The sequence below is a fragment of the Vespula pensylvanica genome, chromosome 3, assembly GCF_014466175.1.
Source record: "Vespula pensylvanica isolate Volc-1 chromosome 3, ASM1446617v1, whole genome shotgun sequence".
Lineage (NCBI taxonomy): Eukaryota > Metazoa > Arthropoda > Insecta > Hymenoptera > Vespidae > Vespula > Vespula pensylvanica.
In genome coordinates this window covers 7,083,784-7,095,161 of record NC_057687.1, presented here as the reverse complement: position 1 = coordinate 7,095,161, position 11,378 = coordinate 7,083,784, and the positions used below count along the sequence as shown (strand labels likewise).

At 25.6% G+C, this 11,378-nt stretch overlaps 2 protein-coding genes across 3 annotated transcripts; one reads left to right on the top strand and one right to left on the bottom strand.

Moving 5' to 3' along the window:
• The first annotated feature begins 8 nt into the window (after positions 1–8).
• On the top strand, positions 9–1,327 carry LOC122628238 (NEDD8-conjugating enzyme Ubc12). The gene is made up of 4 exons (XM_043810315.1): positions 9–261; positions 352–446; positions 636–842; positions 971–1,327. The coding sequence occupies exons 1-4, from the start codon at positions 159–161 to the stop codon at positions 1,109–1,111; spliced, it is 546 nt and encodes a 181-aa protein (XP_043666250.1). The 5' UTR covers positions 9–158; the 3' UTR covers positions 1,112–1,327.
• Positions 1,328–4,427: 3,100 nt separating this feature from the next.
• On the bottom strand, positions 4,428–11,178 carry LOC122627921 (importin-7). 2 transcript variants are annotated; one of them, XM_043809557.1, is made up of 19 exons: positions 10,981–11,178; positions 9,882–9,963; positions 9,414–9,564; positions 9,185–9,343; positions 8,923–9,079; positions 8,647–8,837; positions 8,405–8,578; positions 8,168–8,313; positions 7,925–8,088; positions 7,704–7,823; positions 7,279–7,605; positions 7,022–7,208; positions 6,697–6,920; positions 6,505–6,597; positions 6,201–6,427; positions 5,853–6,058; positions 5,502–5,777; positions 5,275–5,418; positions 4,428–5,170 (listed from the first exon to the last, which is right to left on the bottom strand). In XM_043809557.1, exons 1-19 carry the CDS (start codon positions 11,062–11,064, stop codon positions 5,103–5,105), a joined length of 3,180 nt encoding a protein of 1,059 aa, XP_043665492.1. In that variant the 5' UTR covers positions 11,065–11,178; the 3' UTR covers positions 4,428–5,102. The 2 variants fall into 2 exon arrangements, with proteins under 2 accessions (XP_043665492.1, XP_043665493.1); XM_043809558.1 differs by having other exon boundaries at positions 5,502–5,774.
• Between the last annotated feature and the right edge of the window lie 200 nt (positions 11,179–11,378).

Genomic DNA, 11,378 nt, shown 5'->3' with positions numbered 1-11,378 from the left:
CTGTCCATGTGACATTAGTTGGGAGAACGTCTCCGAATGCGGTAAATCGTGTTGTCAAAGATCATAAGTTTTCGTCTATTTTGTTCCCTCTGTGACTAGATTTGAATAAAGAATTATTTGTATGTCTTCTTTTATCGCAGTCAAACGTCTAGTTTAACATGATCAAATTATTTTCGTTGAAACAAGCGAAAAAAGATGGCGAGTCACCAAAGGCTGGGACCCAGAAAAAGGCATCAGCAGCTCAGCTGAGAATAACGAAAGGTTCGATTCGGCGCAATACCATATCTATCGTTCTTATGAAACAATTACAATTGTTAAATGTAAAAATATTTATTTCCTTTTTTTTTATAGATATAAACGAACTTAATCTACCAAAAACATGTGGTACAGAGTTTCCCGATCCCGATGATTTACTGAGTTTTAAATTAATTATTTGTCCTGATGAGGTATGTAGAATTTAAAAAAAGAAATATATTTCATAATAGAATTAAATTATATAGTATAATAGTAATGATAATAACAACAATTGCAATAACAATAGAAAGGAAAGATAGTACCATCTTTATGTAATTATTTAATGTTACTGTTATATCTATTGCCTCTGCATTGTCTATCTGCATTCAATTATTTTCCAGGGATTTTACAGAGGTGGTAGATTTGTATTCAGTTTTAAAGTTGGACCAAATTATCCTCACGAACCACCTAAAGTTAAATGTGAAACTCAGGTTTATCATCCTAATATTGACTTGGATGGCAATGTGTGTCTCAATATCTTAAGAGAAGACTGGAAACCAGTTCTCACAATTAATTCTATTGTTTATGGACTTCAGTACCTTTTTCTAGTATGATTTTGATATTTTATAATTTTTTATTAATTTAATATATTATACATAATTAAGGACAGAAAGAGATAAAAGATAAACTTAAATCAGTTATAAAGTAAATAAAATTAACAGCAATATTATTGTAGGAACCCAATCCAGAAGATCCCCTTAATAAAGATGCTGCAGAAGTATTACAAAATAACAGAAGAGTATTCGAACAAAATGTAGCAAAAGCTATGAGAGGAGGATATGTAGGATCATTTTGTTTTGAACGGTGTCTCAAGTGATACAGTATCCTGTCATTGTTGCTGTATACATTTCTTTAGGGACTCACTTTGGGAAAAATATCCTAACATACAGGGCAAAGATAGGACTGCAAGTCCTGTCACTTGCGTGATCACTTTATACACATTTATTTTCTTTATGTTTTGCCAGGCCTATATACGTCAGTTTCATCAAATACTTTATATTTTTCATTAATAAACCTCTTAAAATGTTTAATACATAAAGTTTCCTTATTTAAATAAAATGAAGATACGTTTTGGCCATGGCATCATTTAGTGAATTTGGAATGCAATTGAAGAATGATAGATCAATTATAGTGAGCATTCCACTGATAAAATAGGTGTTGCTGACTAATTGATATTGAATTCTGAGTGGACCTTAGTCATTAGGTATACAAAACTTTTAGCTATATTTGTTTTTTTACCATCGTCATTTTCAATTTATGTATCATAATTTCATATCTCATTATTAATGTATGAAATTACCAGCAGCACTTATTAAGTTTTTCTTCAGTTCTTAATTACATATACATAATTTAATTTAAATAATGACTGAGGTGGAATGTAAGGCTGTTATAGAAAAACAGATATTTTATTTGGTTTGGCAAAGATTGCACATATAAAAGACATCAATTGCCATTTTTTGTCAATGGAGGACGTAAGAGTTGTAATATTTGTATGCATAAATACGTTCCATTTATATGCAATAAGAAATAATAGATGAAAGAATTTCCAATTACTATATAAGTAGACAATTGTAATTTCATAAAATTACTGAACAATTGCAAGGCATGATCTTTTATATCAATTGTTCATTCAAATGCCAAAGGCTTTTTAAAAATATATTCTAATTTCAAAGATATGTACATAAAAAATAAATAATGTTATATGCATTTTTGAAATTTCGGAAAATATATAAAATGAGATAATTTAAATAAATAAATTATCTTTATAATCATATATAAAAATATCATGCCATAACAATCTGTATTTACATATGTATGTATCCTCATAAAAATATTTCTCATAAAAATGTTTTACGTCCTCGAAATTGCGATCTTGTTAAATTTCATACCAAACCATAAAATGTTCTTTAATTTTAATGAATTAATTGATTTTTAGATTCGTTTTCATTTTTTTTTTTTTTTTTTTTTTTTTTATGACAATTCGTTATCTTTATATACAAGCGATATTAAGAAAGAATATATTATAAAAGATCAAAATTTTTTATTTGTAATTCTAAAATTATAATAAAATGAACAAATTTGTTTAAAAATTGGCTAATAATTTACTTTTCGGGAAAAAAGAAATAATTTAGATTCTAATTCTGATACATCACTGTGATCACTTTATAAGATAACATTAAAAAATTGAATTATTCACAGTATAGAAAATAATAAAGATACAATTGATAAACGAATAGATAAATAAATGATAATTACATATATATTAAATTCAGAGTTGAATAATAAATTTTTTCTTACCTTGAGTTACTACAATAATGTTATTAAAGAATCATGTCTTTACTAATTGATATACATTTCTATACAATATTTATATAAATTAAGATATTTTATTGTTTTGTTAGAAGTCTTGTAGGAACTACAAATTTGTATGTATGGAATATTTTCTTTTGCAATAGATAATTTTTTTTCCTTGTATTCATTACTAATTTGTTATGTTGTAGTACAATAAGTGTAAAACTTATTAACTAAAAAATAACAGCTTTTTTTAGTCCTTTGCTATATTTTTCAATAAAGTTTTAGTGTATATTATCATTTTGAGGCACTTTTTTATACTTTCCTTCAATCAACAAAATCAGTCCAATTTTTATAATACTATTAAAATGTTATAATAATAATTAGAAAACTTATTACATTAATTTAATCAGGAATAATTGCTACTTGAAATATCTTAAAAAAATTAGATAATATTAAAAGAAGATATATATAAACATATGTATAATACATATGTAACATATATAAAGATTCGTTTAATTTTTATATATTTATGTGGCAAAAAACAATTTTTAAATAGTATAGACTGAAATAAGGAGAGATATTAAAATATATAATATGCATTTTTAATTTATCTCAATATAATAAATATCTTTATACATGAAAATAAACATGAATACGTGAATAAGCATTATCAAAATTAAACATATAACTTCATTCAAGAGTTATATGTATTTATCATTTTGTTGTTAGTATAAAAATTATTAGAGCAATGAATAAATCTCTCTCTCTCTTTCTCTCTCTCTCTCTCTCATACCATCGTTGTATTTTAGATTCAGCATATATTAAAAATGTTTACTATTTACAATTCATATTTCATTTATTATATGGAGAAGAAATCAATATAATATGTTTTCAAATCTTTTTGTATGTAGCAATCATTCTGTTTGTATTATATATGTTAATTTTTATTTGTATGCATATGTTATATAATTTATTTATTATTTATAAATGATATTTTCATTTCAAAGTTTCATTTGAAATATATAATAAAAAAGGATAAACGATTTAACAAAACAAACTTGCACTCAGTAATCACTTATTTATGGTCAAAGATAGCTGTGGAAACTTATGCATAATAAATTTTACTGGTATTGTGTTTGTTAGAGAGTTATTACTATACTATTTAAGTTGTTGACTTCAATCTTTTTTTATGTTAAATAAGTGTTATTATTTAATCAAGTCTAAATGCAGTTTATGATGATGTGTTGCTATTTACTTTACAAAAGCTTGTCTGAATTAAATGTACTTTCTTAATAAAATGAAAAAATAAAATTATTAATTTAAATTATCTTTAATTATTACAAATTTTATATGAAAAGTGAATATGTTAATACATTTAATAAGTAATAACAGTTAGATAAAAGAACAAAAATTTCTCTTAAAATAGCTTTTAATGACCAATTAATGTTTATAATTTTTACTTTGTTTTACACTGTAATATTAGAGATCTTTGTTGTATTAGAGATATAACATAAGAAGCCTTCCTTTAGTTAAAATTACTTAAATTCAATGTAAAGACTGAAAATTTTTTCAAGTTATTGGTTATGATTAATAAATTCATTCAATTTGCAATATTATAATTTTTTTCTATATTCATTATTGTAACTTTCTATTTATTAAGTATTAACAATGATTTGACTTGGTGTTTAATTTTGAAAGTTAAGAATAAATTGTATAATGAGATATATATAATTTGTTGTTACTGTTTTTTTTATAGGCAATCCAAATGAGCATTATAAATAGTACTATATTTATATCTCAATATTTACTGATGGGTTTATTATATTTAATAGCTTTGGAACCTTCTACTTTCTTTTTATTAAAGAACAGCATCTGTACAAGCAGAGCAATATTGTGTACAATAAAAGCTTTCATAAAGTAAAGACATTATTATAAAATGAGGTTACGCAATTTTGGTCATATAGTCAAAACAGTCCCCCAATATCCATACCAACAATTTAACATAGTTTCATTAACAAATATACAGACTAAATGTTCTGTAGAAATATGTGTAACTATCATTAGAAATGACGTGTCTAGTAAGCTATTATTTTTCAAATTATTATTAATTCAAAAGTTATAGATTTAAATAAAATTATGTTCATTTATTAAAGTATGTACAAAAGCTCACTAGACAAATAGCAGTTTTTCCAATAGGTCAATTGAATTATTTTTATATTGGATGTCTATAAAAGATTATACACTATCACTCACTAGACAAATAAAAGTCATACTAATGTCTCGACTAATGAAACAATAGCATGTGTATACATGATTTAATGGAAATATATTTTAAGCATCATATCAGAATAAAATTTTGTCCAATTACTATCAGTGTACATAAAAATAGCAGATAGGACATGCACAATGTCTTCCAAATGGTCATGTAGTAATTATGTACTCTATTAGTATCCAATTCAGATGCCTTGTAATTTGTTTACTTATTCAATACAAGTAGAAATAATTAAAAATACTTATCGACTTAAAGGTGTTCCGCCAAAATTGAATGAAGTGGGTATAGTTTGAGAATGGAAAGCATAACCTATAAAGTAGTAAGAAAACTCATATAACATTAAATTTGGAAGTATCTTTTAGAACTTTGAAACTGATAACAAATATGATTCATATAAAAATAGATATAATTACCACCGCTTTGTTCGATTCTTTTGCTTTCCAAAGCTGCTTTACGCTGATCTGCTAAAACTATAATTTCTTGTAATGCTTTCTGTTCCTCAGCTGTTAAATGACTCGTTAATGCCCTATACCAAGTTGAGTCAGTTCTTTCAATATCTAGAAATATATATATAGTTATTTTTATATTTACAGTAATAAAATATCTGAAATATAAAATATTAAATGTAATCAAAATTTACTTTGCATAACTTCTTTGAAAACAACATATTCATCTTGATTTGTATCTTCTGAATCTAAAGGTGTACAATAACTTTCCAGAGCAGTTTCTTCATTTGCGTCATAATCAGAATCATCTTCGTCATCAACATCAGATCTATGATCTCCATGACCATCTTGAATGGACGTATTAACATTAAAACCATGCTGTCCTGAAGACCTTGTTACTTTTTCTTGCAATTTTTCAAGATATTCTTGACTAGCATCATCAATTTCATCTTCATCTGATGACAAAACTTCTGAAAACACAGTTCATGCTAATAACACATTAAAAACTTTTTTTTATATATTTTAATACAAAGAATTATTAAAACCTTCATCAATATCACTTTCTTCCTCTTCATTATCTTCCTCATCTCCATCTGCTACTTTAGCAGCATATGCTCTTTTGAGGCCATCAAACAATAAAATTAGAGATGGAATTATTTGTTGAACACATTCGTTCACTGCTGTTGGCCTAGCAGGACCCATACTAATCAAAGTACATAATCCAAGAACGCAGAGTTTTCGATCATGTAACCTATAAAGAGAGAATATAAATTTATGAGAATAATATTATATGTAACTTTATTTGTTGCAATAAATATATAATTTAGAATAAGAGATATGTAATATGCGATTTTTATTAGAATAATATAATTTTAATAATGAATATTATATACCCTAGGAAACAATCAGTATCATGAATCCATTGTTTAATAAAATGTGATGCAATTGGTTCTGGAGATTGTCCAAGATTTCCTTGTAATCTATCCATTGTTTCGAGACACAAAGCTGGATTATAATATAAAGCTGCAATGACCACTTGAAGACACATAGTTCTTAATTCAGATGTTTTTACTTCTCGCATTAAACGTTCTAATACTAATTGCACAAGTGAAGGTATACACTGAAATATAGTAAATGTGGAATAATATTAAATACAAAATGCCAATTAAATTAATCTAATCAAATTAATAAATATACCTGATCGATATGCCCTTTACATTGTAAAATAATAACTTCTAATAATTTTGCAGCATGACATTCAGGATCTTCACCAGCATCACCGGTTAATATCTATAACACAGGAATTTTTTAAGTAAAATTAATAATAATGTAATATTTTAAAAAACATTTTTCACAAAACTCAGGATTATATATAAAAAAAAAACTTACAGCTTTACACATATTAAACATAGCAAGTATATAGTTTTCATTTGATAGAAATGCCGGTGTATCTACAGTGATATAATTATGTAATGCTGGCATCATATCAGTAAAGTAATCAAAACCATCTTTTTGGAAAAGCTGATATATGAGTTCTAAAACTTTCCACATATCTTCAGAAATAGTCATACCCGTTAAATCAAAGACTAATGAAAGTGCTTCTTCATAAAATTCTATAAAAATAATATAATTAAACTGGTGTTATTTCTTGTTTTATATACACAGATATATGCGAAAGATAATTAGAAACATATTTATTAAAAAAACAACTTACCCATAACACTTTGACTAAATATATGAGCTACCACCTGTAAAACAGTTGGTTCTAATTGTGCCATAATTTGAGGTTGATTTTTCATCACTGTCAATACTGTTTCTATTGTATTCAAAATACCCATTGCAGTAATTGCCTTTTCATCACTACCCTCATCAGTTTCAAGAACTTGACTAAACGTGGCAGCCTAAATGAAGTTATTTAGTTTTTATTCATAAGTTTTATATAAATACATAAGAAAAAACATTTATATTTACCAAATGTTGACAAATTTCTACAGCAATTGGCATAAGCTGTTCTGTATATGTACAAACAATTTTTTGCATAACACTAGTTAAATCATCATTTTCTGTTTCTCTTATAATAGCTAATAATTCAAGAGTGATTTGTTTTATAAGTGGTTCTATGTATTTCTGAGCTTTGTCTTGTGCACATAAAAGCATTTGAAGAGCTATAGCAGCTTCAACTTTAACAGGCAAGTCATGGTCAGTCAAAAGAGCATTTGTTGTCAATCTAATTGCTTCAACTAAGATTTGTTCTTGTTTAAACTTTATTTCAGAGAAATAATGTAAAACCCAACAAGCCTAAAAATATGATAATATTATTTACTATAATTTTCATATATATATATATATATATAATTAAAATTATTAGTAATTAAAAAATTTAATTTTTATTTTACCCTTGCTCGCATATGCCCATGTGGACTATTAAATTCGGGAAACACATGCTGTACTAACATCTTATCCATTTGTTCTCTATAAAGCTTCTTTTTAAGCAGAACGTCTGCTAAACTTCCAACCTAAGCAGAATATAATTATATATAGTAAATGTGAATGCGCGCGCGCACGCAGTCATACATTTATATATAAATCTGCACGTTTTTCTTCTAAATAAATTTACCATATGTAATGCGCCATCTTTCTGCCGTGGATCAGCGTTTGGACTTGTTAGAACTTCTGCACAAAATTGCATAGTTTTTTGTAGCATATCTTTTCGTTTTTTGCATGCAGAATGCAATAAAGTCTGTGCTGCTGTTACTGGAGATACGAAGTCTTCGAAAATATCTGAAATAAAAGAAACATATTTTTTACTTTCAATGAATAGTGATGTTACAGAAAATTATTATTGTTACAATGTTTTTACCAAATTTGACCCTTATATATTCATATGGATCGTTATTCCATAATTCCTCGTCAGTAGCAGAGTATGAAAGAATAGGAAATAGCACATCACGAATGATCTCAAACATATGAGGTTTCAAAAACTTCCAAGAAAAAGCATGACTAACACTGTAGTATAAAATAAAAAACTACTTAATCAGACAATATAACAAAGTTTGAAAAATAATTTTTATAAAATAATTGATTATAAAACTCTTACCCTTGATTGATATAATTAATCGATTGTTGTACTACTCTAGGAGAGACAAAGATTTTTCTTCTGTACTGATCCAAAATTTTTAAAAGAACTTCTAAAATTCCACCACTAAAGGTTTCAAGATACCATTCTGAAAATTCTTTATATTCTTTGGTTACATTACCAGGACTACCATATCTAAAATATAAAGTAACATGATGAAACAAATAATCAGTAATATTTATGATCTTATATATGTAAATTACCTTTCAAACATTCTATGAAGAATATGTAAAGCCCATTTTTTACATTTCCACCAAGGAAGCTCTACACGTTCATCATCATCTAAATTTGGATTATTAGTTTCTGGTGGGACAGGCCTATCAGCTACTTGTCGCACAATGTCCATCCATTGGGAGAATACTTCTTTCGATATAAGATCAAGAGGCAGCGTATACTAAATTAAAGGTGAAATTGATATTTTCAATAAATGATATTTGATAAATTGTTATATAAAATATTTTATCAGAATTTTTATATACCTGAGTAAGTGCAAAAAAGATTTTCAAGATTTGTGTTTGAAGTAAAACTGATTGTTCAGATGAATCTGGCAATAAACGTAATATCAATTGGTATATCATAGGGAAAAGTAAATTCATTGCTTCATTTAATGGTCCCCTTTCTTCTGCTTTTTTATACCTAAGAATATTATAATATTTATAATGTACTATAAATCTTTTTATACATACTATAATGTGTTAAGATCTTTCTACTTCATTACGAGTATTAAATAGATAAACTTACTCAAAGTTTTTGACAAGTTGATATAATGCAAGAAGAACACCAGGCCAACAAGAAGCATCAGGATTTTGAAGATATATTGTAATTTTATCAACTATTTGAGTCCATCTTCCAGGGAAATCATGTTTTACTATATTGCTAATACATACTGCTAGTTGCACTCTAAATAAATAAACAAAGTAATAAATAATATAAAATAATAATTCTTAAGTAAAATTAATGATATATTCACCTAATCAATTCAGGTGCATGAACCACAGCATCCACTATTGCATCACGTATCATAGCACGATCTTGTTCATGAATACTAAATTCTACAGGTCCATTATCAGCTTCTCTATCAGCCCAATTTGTGGTAATTAAATTTTTCAAGTAAATAACACCTATAAAAAAATGTTTCATATACTATATACTACAATATTAATAACATACATGAAATATCTGATATATAGTGAAAATCATTAATTTTATGTAATAAAATGTTTAATGCATATATAATTTTAATTGTATATATATTTTTCATACTTATAATATCCTAATGCTATATATATGCATATGTTTTGCTAGTTAATATCTTTAGTAAAGATTATATTTAAAATCTTATTTTAATATACTTAAGTAAAAAAATGAACTATATACAATAATATACATTTTTTTAAATATTTTCATCTAAATATAATAAAATATTTTTTATGCTTACCAGCTTGCCGTACAGGCATATCAACTTCAGCTGACATAACTACTTGTAAAAGAGTAGGGGCAAAACCTATAATCTTGTGAATCTGAAAACATAAATTTTTATATTTTCACTATTTATTGTATATATATATAGTTTTATTTAAAAAATTCATATACAATATATAAGTATATAAAAGCATATGTATTATATATATATATTATAAAAAATATCTCTTTATAATAGTTCATAAAAAAAATTATATAGTTTCCTATATAATTCACAAAGTTACAGAAGACATAAATATGAAAAATTACCAAATTATCAATAATAATATATATATAACATATTGTTAATACTCAATAATATACAATTAAATATTTATATAAAATAATTTTAGTTATTAAAAAAAATCACAGTTAATATGTAACAGTTACATGAAATTTAATTTTGTACATATAATTATTTACAACAAATGTATAAAAATATTTTTTTTTAATTATATATATATATAATATATAATTAAGTGTGTGTGTGTGTGTGTATGTGTATGTGTATGAATGCAATCAAAAATTTATTATAAAATATAAATTGAGTAACTATTTTTTACATTATTAATTGACTTATTTATAAAAAAAAATATATAATATAGTACATAAAATATATCACAAGAAAAAAGGAGAGGGGAGAGAGAGAGACCAAGAAAGCATAAAGAGGTTAGTTTAAAAAAAATTAAATGAATTGTAAATCTAAAAAACAGGATATATATAATATAAAAAGTATTACTAATTAGAAAAAATATGAATATCGATTCGATTTGCATATTATACTGCTTGGTACAAATAGAAATTTCGGAGTTAATTCTGCATGTCCATGTACAAAGTATAATAAAATATACTAGCTGTAATAAAACATTTTAATATATCGCTCTTTCGATATATATTATTTTTATCGAATATAGTAAATCGTAGAAGTCAAAAATTCATGAAAATATGTCAAAGACGAAATAAGGTTAAAGAAATAGGAATAGAAAAAAAGATTTGGCAAATATAAAAGCGAAGCCACATGTTTTTCCGTCCATGAAGTATCAGAGTATCAAAGCACGTTTTTCAAGTCCTCATACCTGATTCAATTGATCTTCAGCTTGCTTCTGTTGAGAAGGGTCAATAGTAGCACGTAATAATTCTGTTAATTTACGAAGATCCATTTTCGTAAATATTTAAGCTATTGTGTCAGTTAATACGCGTGAATTTTTTACCGTTCTTCATAAATTTGACCCGGCGCATTCACCTCACTGCCACCTTGTCACGTGACAAAACAACATGGCGACTTTAAAGCCTCGAATTGTTGAGTTCAAGCAGAGATTATATAGAAATTAGAAAAGAGACAAAACGCGATTGTCCAATTTTTCGATGTGTAATAATTAAATGGAATAAATATTTCTAATTTAATAATATTCAATATTGTTATAATATTAATTTGACATTAGCAAATATATTACAATCATTTCATTTATTATCA

Bases quoted from the DNA above. Each gene is read 5' to 3' on its own strand.
- LOC122627921 (XM_043809557.1), bottom strand. From the start codon at position 11,064: ATGGATCTTCGTAAATTAACAGAATTATTACGTGCTACTATTGACCCT. The intron at 9,565-9,881 runs GTAAGCATAAAA...ATTTTTTTATAG, and splicing joins TATGCCTGTACGGCAAGCTG to GTGTTATTTACTTGAAAAAT. The intron at 5,778-5,852 runs GTTTTAATAATT...CTGTGTTTTCAG, and splicing joins AGAAAGTGATATTGATGAAG to AAGTTTTGTCATCAGATGAA.
- LOC122628238 (XM_043810315.1), top strand. From the start codon at position 159: ATGATCAAATTATTTTCGTTGAAACAAGCGAAAAAAGATGGCGAGTCA. The intron at 262-351 runs GTTCGATTCGGC...TTTTTTTTATAG, and splicing joins TCAGCTGAGAATAACGAAAG to ATATAAACGAACTTAATCTA. The intron at 447-635 runs GTATGTAGAATT...ATTATTTTCCAG, and splicing joins TAATTATTTGTCCTGATGAG to GGATTTTACAGAGGTGGTAG.